General features: G+C 48.2%; 1 protein-coding gene across 1 annotated transcript in view; it reads right to left on the bottom strand.

Annotated features, from left to right (window-relative positions):
* The window catches only part of LOC138284998 (transient receptor potential cation channel subfamily V member 6-like), a 215865-nt gene that overhangs the window by 31501 nt on the left and 163609 nt on the right, over window positions 1-20755 (bottom strand). Inside the window, exons 12-13 of the mRNA XM_069224398.1 lie at window positions 10206-10272; window positions 4365-4633 (exon numbers count right to left, since the gene is read on the bottom strand). Coding sequence (XP_069080499.1) covers window positions 4365-4633; window positions 10206-10272 — 336 coding nt within the window. The remainder of the gene's footprint in view (window positions 1-4364; window positions 4634-10205; window positions 10273-20755) is intronic.

Here is a 20755-nt window from a genome sequence, read left to right as displayed (position 1 = left end):
TTTTAGTGATTTGGTATAAATCAGTTTAGTAGTTTTGAGAAATTAAGGTTATTAATTAAGGAAATTAAGGTTCAACACATATGTATATCTGGACGTTTGGGTTCACAAGATTCTCATAGAAGTCCCACGGCTTGTAGTTTGAGTGATCCAATTGGACAAGGGGGGTATTTTCCCATTGGCTGTCTAGCTCCTGTGAATCCTGTGGGAGCTTAAACACTAATTGACTGACCACAACATAAAGAGAACTTTTGTGGCTGCCATTACAAGACTTGGGGACTCGGCACAGACTTGAAAACTAAAGGAAAATATGATACAAGGTCTCAGGGTAGGGCTAACCCTACCTGCTGGACATTGTGAGTGGGTCGCAGAGAGATATGACTTGAGGTCAAGTTAAAAAAAAAAGGTTTTTGTTTTGGGACGCTGTGAGCCTGCAGGAGCCAGCATAGGCCCCTGGGCTCCTGCTGGAATCAGCAAGGTCTCCGTGCTCATGCGTGAGTCCTTCTGGATCACGAAAACAATTGAAGAAAAGGAGGAGGGTTGGTGTATGTTTGGGTTGGGAGAATTTGACCGGCTAGGGGTGGGTGGTTAGGTGCAGTGCCTGACCACAGTTCATGTCTGGTGGTAGAGTTGGCTGGCTGCAGGGGGTTGGGCTCAGGGCCTTGGCCATAAATGGGAGGTTGGCATAGTTACATATAGTAAAAAAAAAACGTTATATTTTTAAGAAACAACCCATAGTAATTCAGTGAAAAAAACTAAGGTTGAAGTGATGTTATAGTGAGGTGAAAATGTCAGTTTAAAGGTATCATTCTAAACTAAAAGAAACACTGAAACTCATTAGTTTGATTTAACTCAAGAAACTGTAATTCATTCTCTCACACGCCCTGCTTTGGTGGTTGCCAGTAGGTAGTTCTAGTTAGGACCATGTTTCCATAGAGAAAGTGTTTCTTGACTTGTCTATATTTTTGGCACCGTTTGAGGAATCTTCACGATATTTCCCAGAAAAGTGAGCCTGTGATGCTTGTTGCGCATGGAAAGTTGTGTGCACGGGGGGGGGTCTGTGAAGCGGGGCTGAGAAAAGGAGGGGGCAAAAAAATTGTGTTTTCCATGTTAATTCCCATAGGAGTTTTAAACACGACTACAGCCCGAACCGCTAGATGGAATTACACCAAATATAGTAGGAAGGTAGGTTTCTGTATGCAAATTACACTTTTTGATATTTGGTGTGAATCCGTTCAGCAGTTTTTGAGAAATTAAAAGGGAAATAAATGTGTATATCTAGGGCCATCTGTTGTGACGTTTGTGCAGCGATCGCAGCGTATTCACAAACGCACACACCAACAGGAATGCTGTGATTAGCTGGCCACAACCGGACCAGAAAGTTGGAACACAGTCCACTGGGCTGAAAAATAAAAGCAAAAGTGGGATAAGGGGTCAGGATGGAGGTACCCTGACCTCAGGGATTTAATATAGGGGTCTTTGGGGGTGAAATTATGACCTTAGAATTATTTTTTATCACGATGCGCGATATTGGCAAATATGTTGAGACACTCAGCGTGGCCGCTTGTGTAATGTCACTACAAGTTTGTGAATAAAAACATTCACCAAGTCATCTCACTCATTCATTCACATACAGACCCACTCAGACCCTCATGCACCCACTTTCACACCCAGACACCCTTACACCCATTCTCACACTTAGAGACACCCTCTCACATTTATTCTCACAACCAGAGAGACAAACCCAGCGCCCAACTCTTGCTCCGAGGTTTGGTGATTATAGTGGGATGGGCGCAGTGCCTTGCCAACCCCCAACGTGCACAGCCGAAGGCAGTTCGCGGCAGTGCTTGGATTAACATATGGTAATTAATATTACTTTACATTAAAAAAATTAGAGAAATTCACTGAAAAAAACAAAAGGTTACAGGGGCGTTATAGTTAGGAAATAGAGTTTAAAAAACACAGAAATACACTTAAAGAACCAAAGGTTACAGGGGCGTTTACTTGTACAAAACTATAGAAATTCAACAGTTATAGTTAGAGTTAGTCCAAGTAACTATAACTCGTGCCCTAAGGTAACTATAACTCTCACCATCACCATGCACAGCTAATTACCCCAGATATTACAGTACTCATGACAACTTCTATAACTAACAAAAAATATAAATGAAACTTTAGCAGTCCAATTATTGAAGAAAAAACTGTGCATGGTGGTGACGCAAGTTGTAGTTACCTTAGGGGGTGAGCGAATTATAGTTACTTGACATAACTCGAACTGCTGAATTTCTATGGTTTTGTACATTCAGAACCTAACTATAACGTTTTGTAAGTGAATATATATATATATATATATATATATATATTTAAGTTATGGAGAACTGCAACACTACAAAGGTAGTATGTAGGAAGTACCACAGTGCCAAAAAAAACCAAAAAAACATTGAGCCTGGGCTCCCCCTTAAGCCTCAGGCCTATAATTGCTGTGGGTGTCCACTGTGGGACGAGGGCACCCACAGCAACGTAATTTAGAGCCCAAGGTATGGGGTCCCCTGGGCCATGTATTGGCTTGGGGAGGGGGACAGGTACTTTCCTTGCCTGCACTTCCACAGCCAAGGTAAAATATGTTTGCTCTCTTCTGGTGGGAACATTTTTAAATCTCCCTCCAAACGTTAGCAAACATGCTGGCAGGAGATTTAAAAATGCTCCCACCGGCTGGGAGCAGACTTGTGTTCTGTTTACTGTGAGTAGCAAAACAAAACCCATATTGCTCCCGCCTTTAGGGAGCAAGCATAGACGGCTGCTCCCGCTGTGTGGGAGCAATTCCGGCTCCCACACCAGCTGGCTGGGTCCAAGTGGCCCTGGCTTCCCCCGCAGCGCCCAACATGCTGGATGGTGGGTGCTGGGGGTGGGCACTGGGGCTCCCAGCTATTATAAAGAGAAGCCCCATGGGATTGGGGTCACCGGGCCGTGAGAAGGCTCAGGGGGGAGCCATATGGCCCCCTTACCTTTTTTAATAAAATACAGCCCTGAGGGATGAGATCCCAGGGGCCCGAGAAGGCTTGGGGGTGGGGGTTGCTTGACCCTTTTTTCCCTTTTAAATAAGGTAAGGCCCCCGGGATGGTGTCCCCGGGGCCTTTAATCGGTTGGAGATGGCGTTTGTAGCCCCTCCTCTTTTTAAGTGAATTAGGACTCAGGGATATGGTCCATGGGGCCTAATGAGGAATGGAGAAGGGGTGCACATGATCGCTCCTCTTTCTATCTGAATTTGGCCCCGGGGATGGAATCCCCGGGGCTTATTAAGTCTTGGGGAGGGAGTACCTAGGGCCCAGAGGCGACTCATACTCCATGCATACCGAAGGCTGTGCACGGTGTGCAGCCTTTGTGAGGGGTTTTGCTGTCCTTGAGGGGGTGGGGTTAGCCGCAAGGCCTTGCTGCAGTGCAGACCCTGTGACCAAATACCCTATTGCACACAGCCAAAGGACTTGCACAGTGTGGGGTCGGCTTTATCTGCTAATAAAAAAATGTTTACATTAAAAAAAACAGAGAAATTCACTGAAAAAAACAAAGGTTAAAGTAATGTTATAGTTTGGTGAAATGTTTAATAACAACGTAACATTCAAAATTCTAAAAAACACAGAAATTCACTGGTTATAGTTATCTCAATTAAGTATTATTCATGCCCTAACATAACTATAACTCGCTCCTTCGCCATGCACTGCTAATTCCCCCAATTTTACATCATTCATGACATCTTCTATGACATTACTGACAGGATCACTGCAAAATCTGCAATGAAATTATTGATGAAAAAACTGTGTGGAGGAGGGCGCAAGATATAGTTACTTTAGTGCACAAGTTTATAGTTACTTGAGATAACAATAGAGTTTAAAACGTTATGTTGCTACTGAACATTTCGCCTAACTATAACATCACTTTAACCAGTTATCCTATATTTGGCAATTATACTGCATATGCAGTTTCTGCACATTTTCTCCGCGTTTTGTTCTCATAATCAGTACTTCGTCTCCACTTTAAAGGTTTCTTTTCTTCTTTCTGAGCATATTTATCTGATTGAGTCTATATACGTCGCTGACCTAATTTGCCTACACATTGTTCTTTCAACGGCTGCACATCTAGAAAGGATTTACACATGATCTCCATAGCTAAGACTTTTTGACAGTAGATCATACATACTGGACTCACACGTGCTCTTCACAGCTAAGGCTCTTCGACATACTACATATACACAACTCACTTATGCTCACTACAGCTCTTGCTGTTAGCTTGCTGCATAGTTATCCACAACACATCTGTGCTTACAAATGCTTCTACTCCCAGAATGGCAAACATATTCAGTCAAGACTTACCTGAGCTCGCCACAGCCCATCTTTTTCTTTGTCCATACGTGAATGTGTGTCTCCCAATGTGGCAATCAACAAGTTGAACATCAGCAGGAATGCGATGACACAGAAGGAACAGTAGAGTGGGCTGTACATGATGGGGTACTCCATGGTATAATTGGCAGGTCCATTGAGGATGTTATGGAAGAGCTCATAGGTGGTTATGAGGGACATTGGATAAGTTTCAAAAGCCCTTAATGCCAAGGGCTCTACCTCCTGGAAAGTGACATATAATGCTGGAGAAAGAAGAACATTTAATGAGGTGATGGGGTAAGGAAAGATTGGATGTATGATATAAATAACGTATGTGCTTGTGGAGTGTAAGGTGGATGTTTGTGTAGACTGTGTGTGACAGTGAGGGAGAAATAGAAATATGTAAAGGTAGAAGTGGGACGAGTGTTAGAGTTATGAGTATAGTGTGAGAAGTTGTGTTAAGAATCACATTTTTAAGATTGTTATGGCCGCATTAGTTAATGTTTCTTCTTTTATCTCTTATTGTGCACATGCAGACTAAGAAATCCAGTATGTGTACATATCTGATCTTTGTATGAAAATGTAAGCAGCTTGTAAGGCTGCCAAAAGCTGCCAGCAACACATCCCAGGTTGAATCCAGCTAAAACACAACATTTGGTTCTTATCCTGAGTTAATGCAAATGGCATTAGTTATGTAAACCTGGTTGATTGGAAAACAATGAGAGGTAGAAATGTCAGAGTACTAACATCGCTGGATCTCCTAGAACCCATGTGGCCCTCTTGCATCCAGGGACTTTAAGAATCAATGCTAACCTTTAGGTTAATTATCCTGTTGATAAAGTAAGAGAAAATGACAGCAGAATGAACTTGAAGCCTCTATATACTGTGGAAAAAAATTAAAGCCCCTCTTTATTAGAAAAAAACAGATGGGTACACATTAAATCTTCCTCAAGTGAGTTCATTCCTTACTATAGATTGTACAGTCAATAGTATAGCCCTGTTTATGTTAAAAGTTCCACTGCAAACAGAACCCAAATGAGGCATTTTAGTATCCCCACTTTTCACTTCTGGTACTTTCTAGATTCACCCAGATATCATGTGGACCAGGAAAGAACAACAATTTAGAGATTTTCTAATATACGGCAGAAGTGATGGAAACATTGATCATACAACTTTGGCCTCAGGCTGTCTTAAAGAACAAAGATAATCCTTATGTGCCACCTTTGGTAACCCTAAGGAGGTATTTCCATTCGATCTCAAAGCACTACTTTTTGATGATCTTTGACATTCCATGGTTACCGTGTAATTATCTCTACATGAACTGGGAAATGGATTACATCTCCCAGAGTTCACTGTTTTTCAAGACACACTTTTTGCACTTGATGACTATGGGCTCTCTGAGAAGATTCACTTAAAGTTATCTTGCAGGAGAATGAGCTTCCTGAATCCATCACCATCGTCAAGAGGAATTTACTTTTCTGTGTCTATGTTTCCTTGCCGAACAACATTTGACTGTCCAACATACATAGAACCTGCTTCTGTATTTTCAGTCAGTCACAGATAATTAGCAGTGTGCCATATTTTGACATAATTGAACCTTACAGTATTTTCAATGAGCTCTCAATCTTTGAGCCTGAGCTGAATAGTGGTGCTTATTATAGGTCGATATAAATAAAATAATATAGTCCACCATGCTCTGATCATACCCGTGCTGAACCTCTACTTGTTGCTCCAGTGTTAAGTATTCCTTTGTATGTGTCTTTTGGCAAATTAATATTGATCATGATTCGCCAGTAAAGCTCTTCTTGATTACACTGTTACATACTTGTGCCTATGTTCCTGAGCTTAGCTGATTTCTTGGTTTGCTTTATAGTTTAATGAGGATTAAATATATAACACTATTCCTTAATGTGTGAAGCTTTTTAAATATCTCCTTGGGAACCATTCTTAAGTTAGCATAGCTATTACTATATAGCATGAAATGTGCAGTAAGATCTCTGCCCACATAGGCAGGCAGGAGGTTAGAGCTTCACATTATACTATGTGCATGACCATTTTGGCAGTGGCCCACTTATCCACTAGACGATAAGTCATGGTGGCTGCACAGGCTGTCTCCTTGGGAAGCTCCCCACCCCCATGGCCTGAATTTTCTCTTACAGCACAATCACCTTAAGAGCCAATTTGCACAGAGTCATGTCAGTATTAGAGAAGAATGTCTTAGTTACATGGGTGCATCCTCATGACATTGAAGCCCCACCCAATTGTCTATTGTTTAGATGTCCCACTGCAGAGAAACCCAACCATCACCTCTACATTTAGTTTAGTTGAGTTGTGTACAGGGGTGACTAAGGTTGATGGGCACAAGTGGTTGCCCTGCCACCCTTGAGGGAGAGACAAGACCAGGGGAAAAAAAACACAGGGCAGCTGAAAAGCAATTACTACACTGAGGCAGTGTGCAGAAACTCCTGGGTGAACTCTAGTGAACTTTGCAGATGTCCTACTGTGCAAGTGCCAGCTGTGCGAGGTTTTCTTCGATCTTCATGCAAAAGCTATATCAGTGACATCATCGGAGAGGGAGTGTTGATTTAGAATGCCGTGGATCCCATTGCTTTTGGGCAGTGGCACTGGGAGGACTTTTAAAACTCCATTCACTTCAATGGCTAGGGTTGGGGCCGGCTGATGAGACAAGAAGAGAGTCGATGGCAACAATTTGTTGCCCATCACAGAGGGGCCGGCCGTGGGATGGGTGTGTAGTGTAGCCATTTTTAATGTAGCTTTATGCGCGTTTGCTTAAAGTATTAGGCCTCTGTGCACTTTGCCCTAGATGCATTTTATTTTGCCTCGCACTGTTATTTTACAATAACCAGTTTCACGGTCTTGTTTTATTTTCTTCTATCACACTGTTTAGCTTACTTCAGCACTGAAGTTCTCAAACAATACATTCTTGCTCACTCTGTGCTTCAATCAAGGATACAGTCTGGTACATTGCCGATAGACGTGGTAGAAGTTTAGTCTTTATGGTTTGTAGACAGTACACATTCTTACGCAGGAACATTGGGGTGTTAGTTCACATCAATAGTATAAAAACACTTTCTAGTCCCAGTACACTTAGAGGGAGATTCCGACCAGGAACCCACAACTAGATGCTGACTGCCCTGTTGCAGACGCTGACCCAGATCACAGGCTTTTGCTCAGGTATGAGGGTTGATGTCCTCCCAGGGGAACCTGAAAGGCAGGCTTAGAGCTTAACATGCTGTGCTCAAAATATAACTTAGAGAGAGAACGTAACTTAGTTGCACTATGATAGCATTATTCTTATGTTTCACTCTCCTCATTACTATTTTAATCCTACTGTGTTGTATGGTTCTGGTTATTGCGGCTCACGCCTTGTTATCTAAAATGCAGTCGTTTTATTAAACCAATATTTAAAACTCAAACTGCATTGTCATTTATATATGAGACCGCACTGTGTATGAGAGAACTGGTTGTGACCTGAGTGACCACGACTTCCCTGGGAAGCACTAAGATGTCATGCGCTCGGCTGCCCAACTGTCTCTTCCCTTAGGGAAAGATAAGGCACTGCTAGTTAGCCGGAGCTTACCCCGGATTTGGGGTGACAAGGGTGAGACTTAGTCCCCCACACTGTGAACGATCTTGCCGCCCGAAAATCCAGTAGTCTCATTAGGATAATGAGAGCCTACGCGACAGGTGCCGGGGGCTGCTTTCCCTGCACTAACATGTGTTTAGTACTGGATTTGCTTTCAATGTGAAAAGAACATTATGGAGCTGAGCATGACAGAGTGCCCTTTAGAGGCCCAAGAGAAGGAAGGAACCAGCTGCTTACAACAATTGCACTACTGGACTAAGAGGTAAGGGTGCAGTTAAGTTTCTGCTTCGGGCGCATCGTCACTCCTCCCCCTTTAGCAGCTACGGTAGGGTGGGGTTCTTGATGGGCCTCTTCTGTACTCTCCACAGACAAAGGGGGTCATTCTAAGTCTGGCGGACGGCGGAGGCCGCCCGCCAGACTTCCCCCTCCAAAATATCGCTCCGCGGTCGAAAGACCGCTGAGGGTATTTTGGGATTTGCCCTGGGCTGGCGGGCAACCGCCAAAAGGCCGCCCGCCAGCCCAGGGCAAATCATCCTTCCCACGAGGACGCCGGCTCAGAATTGAGCCGGCGGAGTGGGAAGGTGCGACGGGTGCAGTGGCACCCGTCGCGTATTTCAGTGTCTGCAAAGCAGATACTGAAATACAAAGTGGGGCCCTCTTACGGGGGCCCCTGCAGTGCCCATGCCATTGGCATGGGCACTTCAGGGGCCCCCAGGGGCCCCGCGGCACCCCATACCGCCATCCTGTTCCTGGCGGGAGACCCGCCAGGAACAGGATGGCGGTATGGGGTGTCAGAATCCCCATGGCGGCGGAGCGCGCTCCGCCGCCATGGAGGATTCACATGGGCAGCGGAAAACCGGCGGGAGACCTCCGGTTTTCCGCATCTGACCGCGGCCGAACCGCCGCGGTCAGAATGCCCTGCGGGGCACCGCCGGCCTGTCGGCGGTGCTCCCGCCGACCCTGGCCCCGGCGGTCTCTGACCGCCGGGGTCAGAATGACCCCCAAAGTCTCAAAATTAATCTGGGAGGGTGAGTGAGTGAAAGAAAGGATGAGTAGATGGATGGATGGATGGTATGGTGGGTGATTAGATGCCTGGATGAATGAGCGAAAGGATGGATGTAAAAATGGCAGAGTGAAAGGGAGAACAGCTGTGTGAGTCAAAGGGAGGGAGGGTGTATGAGTGGAAGGGAAGATGGATGGATGAGAGAAAGGCCAGATGGAAGTATGGGTGAAAGGTTAGATGAATGAGTGGAAGTGTAAATGGATAGATGAGTGGATGGATGGATGGAAGGATGGAGTGAAAGTATGGATGGATGATTGAAAGGATGAATGAGTGAAAGGATATATGTAAAGATGGAGTGAAAGGCAAGGCAGATGGATGGATGAGTGAAAAAATGAATTGATGGATTGATGAATAGATGGCTAGATGGTTCACTGAGTGAGTGGATGGATGGATGGCTGAGTGAAAGGGGAAATGGAGGGATGTATAAGTGAATGGATGATTGGAGGGATGGATGGAGGGATGGATGGATGGATGGGGCAAGGGTGGATGGATGGGTGTAAGGATGGATGGCTGAGTGAACGAATTGATGGATGGATGATGCAAATGGAGGATGATGGATGGATAGAGTGAAAGAATTATAAATGGGGCGAAAGGGTGCATGGATGAGCGAAAAGATGGATGGATGATTGAAAAGATGGATGAATGGATGGACGAAAGGGAATGGATAAGTCAAAGGATGGATAGGTTTGGTTGATAGGTGTCCATACACTAATGGCAGCTCTCCTTTATGGGCTCCACAGCTACACCACACCCTCCTTGTTTTGTGGCCCATTTTTATTGAATCATTATTCACTCTTGGTCTACTGAAAATAAAATGCAGACCCGCTTCAGGTCTAGCAAAAAGCCAAGGCAGCTAGTGACATTGGGTGGACAGTAAATGTAACTGTGTGTTACTCTGTGTGAGACACGGTAAGACTGAGTAATTCAGAATGAGTGAGATGGAGTGTGACAGAATGGGTCAGAGTAGAATGAGTGAGATTGCGTGGATTAGTGAGACCGAGTGATTCAAAGTGAGACAGTAAACGTAGTGCAAGAAACTGTGAGAGAACCATTCAAGAAAAAGCTAATTGGAATTCAAACCCAGGATTACGCCCTACCACTTTTTGCCTAATGTGGACCTTCATGTTTTACTTGTGCTAAGTAAAAAATAAAATGCCTTAATTACCTGTGCTGTAGCCCAGGATCACCACTGCCATTAGCCAGCAAAAACGCAGCAGGTCACCATAAGCCATCTGCAGGAAGAGGAGACACCTCACTTTAAAAGTTAGTATTACTTAGATATAAGTGTTTAACCATACATTTCATGTGGTCTCTTGGAATGCTGCGGGAATAGAGAATCATATCGGAAAATTTGATTACATCTGCTCCCTTCAGGTGGATTTAATCTGTATCCAAGAGACCTGGAGTGTAACTTATCTCTCTTGCCCGGAGTACACGGTCCTTTGTCAAAAGGCACAGCCGCCCAGGAAGGGGCATGCAAAAGTGGGTACCGCTATGCTTTTAAGTGTTAAGTATAAGTATGAAAATATTCCTGTCTCACAGAAATCCTATCAGATAATTAGAGGTAATCCAACAATGGAGGATGGTAGGAGAATGCCTTTATTAATAGTAACTGCTTATATTCCCCCTGATAAGGCACATGATATGATGTTAACTTGTATGTTTAATTATATTTCCTCCTTTTGTTTAAATTCGCATGAAAGTGAATATGAAGTATTGATATCAGGGGACTTAAAAAGCAACATTTCGAATCTGTCTCTTTCCATTTTCTATGATATAGAGAGGGAATTTGTGCTCAATATAACTCCTATTCTATTTCCCCCAAGAAATAGGATGGATAAAAGGGGGTATATTCTATTAAAAGGTTTGAGGGAACTTAGTTGTATAATTTTAAATGGTCGATTTCACTCGGATTCTCCAGCAGCCTTTACCCATAAATCTCGTTTGAGTAGTTCCATTATTGACTATTTTTTGCCTCTTCCTCCCTAGCCCAATTAGTGGAGGACATAACAATCGTCGATACTCTGTTTAGTGACCATAAGATTCTGAGGCTTACGCTAAGACTCCAACTGTCCCCAATACAGACATGGAATGTTAAGGGCCAGGATATTAATTTCAATGGGAAAACAGGTAGAATTCAATGGTCACCTTTGAAAACTATATTTGTGAAAAAAATGATTGAAGTGACCATGAGAAAGATTGATGACTGGAATGAAGATGCGCTAAATTGCATTTCTGTCTTTATGGGAAACATAACTCAGAGAGGTCAGTTAAAATGTATTAAACCTCCACAAAAGAAATTTCTCTTTCTCTTCTACTGTTGAATAGAGACATTAATAGATTGGTTAGGTTACAGTACGGATGAGAATCTGAGAAGAGGAGTAGAAGAATTTCCCTACTTAAGAGGAGAAGAGTGTGGATGAAGATTGGAACAAGGAGGGAGGAGGCCAAACAGAGACGGAGAGCCTGGAGGGAAGCAGCATTAACTAAAAATACTTGTAAAATTTGGTCACTCATTTCTGAAGGCTGTGGGTCACGTAAATCTCCCTCAGCCCCTCTGATAGCCGAGATTGAATTGAGGGATTATATTCTCTCCCTGTATGTGGAAAACTGGGTAATCGAATCAGGTGAAATGGACCTTAAGATTGGTAGTTGGGTGGAGCCCAAAGCTTTTGGTGCTCCCTCAGTGACAGAGATTGAGAGGTTTATAAGGTCGATGCGGGCCTCTGGAGTAATGGGCCCAGACGAGGTTCCCATGGCAGTAATTAAACAAGAGCCATCGCTCTGGGCAAGGATTCTTACCCCGGTATTCTACCTCTGTTACTCAAAAGGCATAATTTCGGCGTATTGGACCAGGAGTATTATAGTCCCTTGTATAAAAATCTTTACCCATAAATTATCAGCAAATAGCACTGTTGGATGCTGTAGGTAAGATTTTGGTAAAGGCCTACTTGAGCATTTAACATCTTGGGTTGAGGAAAATTCGATCCTCCCTTTGGAAGAGGCAGGCTTTAGGAAGGAGCATAACACTTTAGATATCATCTTATTAATGCAAATCATAAATGAAAAGAATGTTCTAGTTAGGGGCGGGTGGTATATGCTGCTTTTATAGACTTTTCAACAGCCTTTGACGGGGTGGATCATAAGACTTTATGGAAGAAATTACTCAAATTGTGTGTTCCTGCAAATTTGTTACGCTTACTCATAGCCCTGTACTCTTCTACATGGTGTAAGGTGCTGTTGGTGGAGAGCAGGGTCTGTCTGTTGAATTTGTTACAAAAATGGTTTAAAACAGGGCTGTCTATTGGCGCCCATTCTTTTTTCCTTATATATTTATGATCTGCCTTCCACATTAGGGAATTCTCAAGGCTTTGCGCCTAAAACTGGAGATTGTTCGATTCCTTGCCTCCTTTATGCTGATGACATAGTGGTGCTTGATCTTACCCCGAAAGGTCTAAATAGGCGTCTGGTTGCCCTAAATGATTATACCAGGCAGCATCATTTAAAAATTAATGTGCTAAAGTCACAAGTGTTATGCTTTTTAGGGAAGAAATCTCGTTAAAAAAAAATTCTCCTGGTCCGTGGGTCAGCAGAGGTTGGAGCGGGTGAAATCTTATTGCTTACTGGGAAAAACCTTATCTTGTTCACTTAGTGATCGAGACCATATACGTAATAATGTTAGCAAAGCTCTTTTTCAGGCACACAGTATATTGGCCTTTTATAACGCAGTTGGCTGGCGGCATTTCTCTCATCTATTAACTGTTTATCAAGCAAAGATTCCATCCACCCGTCTGTATGTCATAGGAGGAATTGAAATTTTTACATGGGAGTTTTTAAATAAGATAGAAGGACGGATCTTAAGACGCTTGGTTTCTTGCAATGATTTGGCATCCTTGGCAGCCTTAAGGCTTGAATTCGGTATTAAGAGTGCTTATACACAGGGCCTAGCAGAGGTAATCCAGAGGGCCTACTGCTTAACACAACGGGGGTAATTACAACATTGGCGGAATAAGGCGCTTACCGCCATGCAGAAGACCGCCAATACACCGCCGCGGCCGCGGTAGACCGCCACAGCTATTATGACACACATCACGGAATCCTCTGAAATTCAGACACCCACACAACACCGCCACACCAAAGGTCAGCAATAAACTGGCGGAAACAAATCCTCCACCTCCACGCCAACAGAAACACGCCCATGCTATTACGACCCACGAATCCACGCGGCGGTCTTTCAACCGCGGTATTCCATTGGCGGTACACACCGCCGCGCTCAAAAAACACACACATCTCCAAAACACTGCCACATTGGACAATTCCAAATATACACACCTGATACACATACACACACCACTCCCACACACCCAACACAATATAAAATACACACCCACATCACACACAAACCCCTACAACCAGAAATTCTGAGAGAAGGCCAGAGAGACAGCACAGCTATTGACAACCCTATCACACAGAGGCACACAACACCATCACCCACACAACATCCACGCACAAAACACCACATACCACTACACTCACCACACTCATCAACACATACACCACCCCACACATCACACATAACACCCCATGTCACGCCAAAGACACCCCCGCTTTTCCGAGGAGGAGCACCGGGTCATGGTGGAGGAAATCGTACGGGTAGAGCCACAGCTATTTGGCTCACAGGTACAGCACACATCAATAGCCAGGAAGATGGAGCTATGGCAAAGAATAGTGGACAGGGTCAATGCCGTGGGACAGCACCCAAGAAATAGGGAGGACATCAGGAAGAGGTGGAACGACCTACGGGGAAGGTGCGTTCAACGGTCTCCAGGCACAACATCGCAGTGCAGCGGACTGGCGGCGGACCCCCACCTCCTCCCCCACAACTAACAACATGGGAGGAGCAAGTCCTGACCATCTTGCATCCTGAGGGCCTCGGAGAAGTCGGTGGAGGATGGGACACTGGTAAGCCAAATCTTAACTATCACATCCCCCACCCTACCTGCATGCTATCACACACCCCCACCCTCACACCCTCCCCTATCACCCCAAATCCTCACCAATCTACCCATGACACCAAGCACCCATCCCAACACCAAGCCCTGCATGACACAACTAAGCATGGGCACCCGTCACCAAAGCATGCCCACTGCACATACCCAGAACACCCCCCCAACCATCACCACACAAGCCCCCACACAGGAATGCCTGCACTGGGGATCACGCACACCCAACCATTGCACACCATTACACACACAGATGCAATAATCATGTGCTTATACCCCTGCAGGAACCCGAAGGAACGTCACCACACCAGAGGGTCCAGACAACACCACTCCACCCCCAGAAGAGGCCCACAGTGACGACAGCAGCTCTGCCCCACTGGATCCTGATGACCAGCCCGGACCATCGTGGACCTCAGGACAGTCGGTTCCCCTTGCCCAGCCACAGCCCAACACCGAGCTGCCACCCTCTGGTAACACTAGCACAGCACCCACCCAGCGGGCCCAAACCTCCCTACCCAGGACAGGTCAATCAGCGGTGTGTCCACCACTACAGGGCACCCAGGCTAACCCACCACCCCAACAACAACAGGGACCTGGGGGCAGTGGTAGTGGGCACACGGTCCAGGGGACGGAGGCACAGAAACACCGGGGAACTGGGAGGGCTGCTGTGCGACAGAGGGGGACAGGCCAAGGGAACCAACTCTCCACGAGGCCCTATCCTCCATCATGGGAGCATACCACCACTCCCAGGAGACGATGGCCACGGTCCTGGACAAGTTGCAGGAGACCCTGCGTCTGCAGGACGAACTGTATTTGGGGTTCAGGGAGGAGCTCAGGACCATCTGCTCCGCCCTGGGCACCATTGTAGGGGTGCTGACGGACATTCAAAAGACCTTGAGGAACACCGTGGCACTCCAAGGGGCCCCTGACACTAGCCAGGACGACGAACTGCCCACCACCTCCGCCGGCGCTAGTGGACAGGACGCCCCGCCACAGGACCAACACACCAGCACCCCATCCCCTGCAGATGGACAACCACCACGCAAGCGGTCCCTGAGATCCAGGAACAGGACAGAGCAAGATGGCAAGACCCCCGCCTGGAAATAAGACCACCCTGATTGTCCCCCCACTGTCCCACTTTGTCACCCTGTCCAGATTGGAACTGCCCTAGCTCCACATTCCAATGCCCAGATGGGCAGTGCACCTGTGAGACGAATAGACTGGACTCTGCCATGGACATTCCTCCACCATCACCCATCACCATTTTACAACCTTCCTTGATTTTTTAGCACTTAAATAAACACCCTTGAAAGCCAAAAAAATCTTGAGTCAGTCTATGATTTGGAACTTTGTATTATCAATTACAGTGTCATAATGGGTTACCCATTGTAAGGCTAACATACCAATGTCACACATCACAAGCCCTTGAAGGATGCAAGCAGTTGACACGTAGGTTACCACACTTGTGAAACTGAAATGGAAGGGTACAACTCAATTAACAAATAGTGAGTGAAATGTAGGTACAGGATAGAGGTAGACGTGTGAAAGTTAATGTAATTTTAAACCAGAAAATGTTCTCACCTGTGTGTCACTGGAAATATTGCTGTATGACTGACTCCCTGTTGTCGTTTTCTTCATCCTCAGCTTCATCCTCATCACTGTCCACTGGCTCCACAGGCTCCACAGCTGCCACAACACCGTCATCTGGATCATCCTCCTGCAGAAAAGGCACCTGGCGTCGCAATGCCAAATTATGGAGCATGGAGCAGGCGATGATGATGTCGCACACCTTCTTCGGTCAGTAGAATAGGGATCCACCTGTCATATGGAGGCACCTGAACCTGGCCTTAAGAAGGCCGAAGGTGCGTTCGGTTACCTTCCTAGTCCGCCCATGGGCATCATTGTACCGTTCCTCTGCCCTGGTCCTGGGATTCCTCACTGGGGTCAATAGCCACGAAAGGTTGGGGTAACCAGAGTCCCCCAATAGCCATACACGGTGCCTCTGGAGTTGACCCATCATATCAGGGATGCTGCTATTCCGCAGGATGTATGCGTCATGCACAGAGCCAGGGAACATTGCATTTACCTGCGAGATGTACTGGTCTGCCAAACAGACCATCTGGACATTCATGGAATGATAACTCTTCCGGTTTCTGTACACCTGTTCACTTCTGCAGGGGGGACCAGAGCTACATGGGTCCCATCAATGGCACCTATGATGTTGGGGATATGGCCAAAGGCATAGAAGTCACCTTTCACTGTAGGCAAATCCTCAACCTCAGGGAAAATGATGTATCTCCTTATGTGTTTCAGCAGGGCAGACAACACTCTGGACAGCACGTTGGAAAACATAGGCTGGGACATCCCTGATGCCATGGCCACTGCTGTCTGAAATGACCCACTTGCAAGGAAATGGAGCACTGACAGCACCTGCATGTCAGGGGGGATTCCAGTCGGATGGCGGATTGGTGACATCAGGTCTGGCTCCAACTGGGTACATAGTTCCTGGATTGTGGCACGGTCAAACCGGTAGGTGACGATGATATGTCTTTCTTCCATTGTCAACAGGTCCACCAGCGGTCGGTACACCGGAGGATTCCGCCATCTTCTCATATGTCCCAGCTGGCGTGCCTAAGAAGGACAACAGCGAAGAACCAGTCACTATTCCTCCAGGTATGTACCCACAGTTACACACAAGACTACACATGACAAAAAAGCCTTCCTGTATGTGTGTTGAGTATAGGCCTAGCTATGCATGACGCAGTAGTAAATGAAGCCATGTGGGCCCCTGAAATGGCGGCTGCCTGACCTCTAAACTGGGACAATGGGATTGTGGGGTAACTGCGCTGGCGTTGCACACGGTCGCGGTAGGCGGTCGTAGACCGCGGCGCAATGCTGCATTGGTTAATATTGGACCCTATGGGTCCCAGGAGCCAATGAACAGGTGCGCCGGCGGTGATGATGCGCACCGCCGCGGACGTCACCGCCATTTTCTATCTGTTCACTCACTAGATACCTGACCTTCGACAGGAGAGGACCTACACTGCTAGTGCTGCTGCTGCGACAGGAGTTGGAGAAACTTGTGGATGGGGTCCTCCCCCAGTACACGCTACTCTATGGTCCTCCAGACCAACAGGTTAGTACACAGGGAGCACGTTGTATGGGCTAGGCCTGGGTGGAGAGGGCTGGGTGGAAGAGGGAAGGGGGCAGAGTACATAGAACAGTTATGCATGGGAATGAATGGGCCACATGGCCAGAGTAGGGAGGGGGCCACTCACATTGACGGTGCAGTTGGTAATGACTGTTCCTCTTTCCTTGTGCATGTAGGTCAGCGCCCACCAGAAGAGGGACATTTGGCGTGCCATCGCCAAGGAGGTCCGGACCCTGGGGGCCCACCAGAGACGGGGCACCCACTGCCGTAAGAGATGGGAGAACATCCGCCGCTGCAGCAAGAAGACGGCGGAGGCTCAGCTGGGGATGGCCTCCCAACGTGGGAGGTGTGCCCGTCGCACCATGACCCCCCTGATGTTCCGGATCCTGGCGGTGGCCTACCCGGAGTTGGATGGGCGCTTGAGGACATCACAGCAGACACAAGGGGGTGAGTACAACCTCATTCAGCGGAGTTTGCGTGCAGTGGAGGGGTCTGGGTGGGAGAGGTGGGCTGTGAGTGTCCCTAGGCCAGGGCGAGTTAGGTAGGCAAGGCCCCTCCGTTATGTAGACCATGTGGCACTCAACCCCACCTCAGCAGAGTGCCAAGTTGAGGTATAGTTGCCCCTGTGGCATCCATGTGCGCAGATTCCCACCATTGCCATGTAGGCCATGTCCCAGAAATTGCAGAGGTCAGGAGAACGGCGTAATGCAGGGGGCTGCTGCGTCTGTCTTGTCCGCCAACGGTAGCGGTATGCCATGCACTAAAACTCTCTTTGTTCTGTCTCCCCCCCTTATCCTGCTCTCCCTGTCCTTTTGTACATCAGCATCATCAGGCGGAGGTACAGTGGCACCGGAGCACGAGGGAGCTGCATCCCACATGGCCATGGAGGGCCACACCACAGACTCTGAATGCACCAGTGGGACGGAGGGGAGCTTCACGTCGGCCACCGGATCACCAACCAGCGACACGGACTCGTCCGCCGATGGGAGCTCCCCTGTGGTGGCGGCACCACCTGTGCGCCCCACTTCTACAGGTACAGCCGCCACCCCCCGTACTAGCACCGCCCTCCCAGCAGCCCCTCAGCGTTTGCCCCGTGCCCGCTCACCCAGGAGGGTGGGCATCACCTTCGCTCCAGGCATCTCAGGCCCTGCCCCAGTCACCCCTGCTGCCCTCAGTGAGGAGGCCATTGACCTCCTCAGGTCACTCACTGTTGGGCAGTCTACCATTGTGAATGCCATTCCTGGCAGGGCATTCATTCTGGTCAGGCTGTCCTTCAGCGAACCCTGCAATCTCTGGCCTCAGCACTGATGGCAGCCATTGTCCCTGTGTCCAGCCTCCCCCCTCCAACTTCCTCCACCCAGACCCTATCTCCTGTACCCCAGCCCATCCCAAGCACACCTACAGACCAGCATGCACACAAGTCAACACACACAAGTAGCTCAAGCAAACATAGGCACCACACACACCACGGGCACTCATGCAAGCCTCACCCACATACAGACACAGCAACATCCACTGTCTCCACTGTGTCCCCCTCCTCCTCTTCTCCCTCCTCCCTCCCAGTCTCGTCTACACACACACACCTGCATGCACCACATCTACAGGCGCTAGGACTCGCACCAGGACACCCAGCACCACAAGCCGCTCACCTGCACTCACCACCTCCACTGCCATTTACACGTCCCCTGTGTCCTTTCCCAATGTGTCTGTGACGCCCCCTCCCAAAGTACCCAAACGCTGGCAATCACTCACCCAACATCCATCCACCTCACGACAGCCTCCAGTACCTGCTCCTGCACCCAAAACACCTAAAGTGACACCTCCTACAACCACCTCCTCTTTCTCCACTCCCAGACCCCCTCCAGCTACCCATCCCAGTGTTTTTCAGAAACTGCCCCTCTGTCAAATTGACCTTTTTGCCCCCCCCCTCCAATTCATCAGTCCTGTCGTAGCGCCTCAGCCAAAAAGTCTCCAGTACCAGTGGTGCGTGTTCCAGGTTGTAGGACCCGGAGCCAAGGCAGTGGCAGCCCACCCCCGGTAAAGGCTCTGAAAATGGAGAGTGGATGACGGGACCGTCTTAAGACTCCTTGTGGGACAACAAGTGACATGGGATCGAAGGCGATTGGTGAGTCAGCTGTAACTCCAACAAAGGTGTGGAAGGTCCAGAGGAAGTCTGCCCAGCCTGTTGTGAGTGTCACGGCGGAGAAGTGTGCCATCATATCCGGTGGTCCAGACACAACCGCCAGCACCGTCGTCACTGGTCCAGAGACCACTGCCAGAGTCACAGCCCAGGAGGGCCCAAGTATCGTCACTGGTCCAGAGACCACCGCCAGAGTCACAGCCCAGGAGGGCACAAGTATCGTCACTGGTCCAGAGACCACCGCCAGAGTCACAGCCCAGGAGGGCACAAGTATCGTCACTGGTCCAGAGACCACCGCCAGAGTCACAGCCCAGGAGGGCACAAGTATCGTTACAGGTCAGGAGACCACCGCCGGAGTCATTGCCCAGGAGGGCACAAGTATCGTCACAGGTCAGGAGACCACCGCCAGAGTCACAGCCCAGGAGGGCACAAGTATCGTCACTGGTCCGGAGACCACCGCCAGAGTCACAGCCCAGGAGGGCACAAGTATCGTCACAGGTCAGGAGACCACCGCCGGAGTCACTGCCCAGGAGGGCACAAGTATCGTCACAGGTCAGGAGACCACCGCCGGAGTCATTGCCCAGGAGGGCACAAGTACCGGAGTCATTGCCCAGGAGGGCACAAGTATCGTCACAGGTCAGGAGACCACCGCCGGAGTCATTGCCCAGGAGGGCACAAGTATCGTCACTGGTCAGGAGACCACCGCCGGAGACATTGCCCAGGAGGGCACAAGTATCGTCACAGGTCAGGAGACCACTGCCGGAGTCATTGCCCAGGAGGGCACAAGTATCTTCACTGGTCAGGAGACCACCGCCGAAGTCATTGCCCAGGAGGGCACAAGTATCGTCACTAGTCAGGAGACCACCGCCGGAGTCATTGCCCAGGAGGGCACAAGTATCGTCACAGGTCAGGAGACCACCGCCGGAGTCACAGCCCATGAGGGGCCAGGATGCTACAGCCCCGCTGGGCAATGATGGAATGTCATGCCACACACCAATGCCCATTGTAGAGATCGTCATGCCACACACCAATGCCCAGTGTAGAGATCGTCATGCCACACACCAATGTCCGTATCAGAAAGGCCATGGCAAAGCACCGCTGAACAGGGCAAAGACCGCCATGGCAAAGCACCGCTGAACATGGCAAAGACCGCCATGGCAAAGCACCGCTGAACAGGGCAAAGACCGCCATGGCAAAGCACCACTGAACAGGGCAAAGACCGCCATGGCAAAGCACCGCTGAACAGTCCTGAAACGCCATGGCAAAGCACCGCTGAACAGGGCAAAGACCGCCATGTCAAAGCACTGCTGAACAGGGCAAAGACCGCCATAGCAAAGCACCACTGAACAGGGCAAAGACCGCCATGGCAAAGCACTGCTGAACAGTCCTGAAACGCCATGGCAAAGCACCGCTGAACAGGG

This window comes from Pleurodeles waltl, chromosome 3_1 (genome assembly GCF_031143425.1).
Source record: "Pleurodeles waltl isolate 20211129_DDA chromosome 3_1, aPleWal1.hap1.20221129, whole genome shotgun sequence".
In the NCBI taxonomy this organism is placed as follows: domain Eukaryota; kingdom Metazoa; phylum Chordata; class Amphibia; order Caudata; family Salamandridae; genus Pleurodeles; species Pleurodeles waltl.
This window is presented reverse-complemented; position numbering and strand designations above follow the sequence as displayed.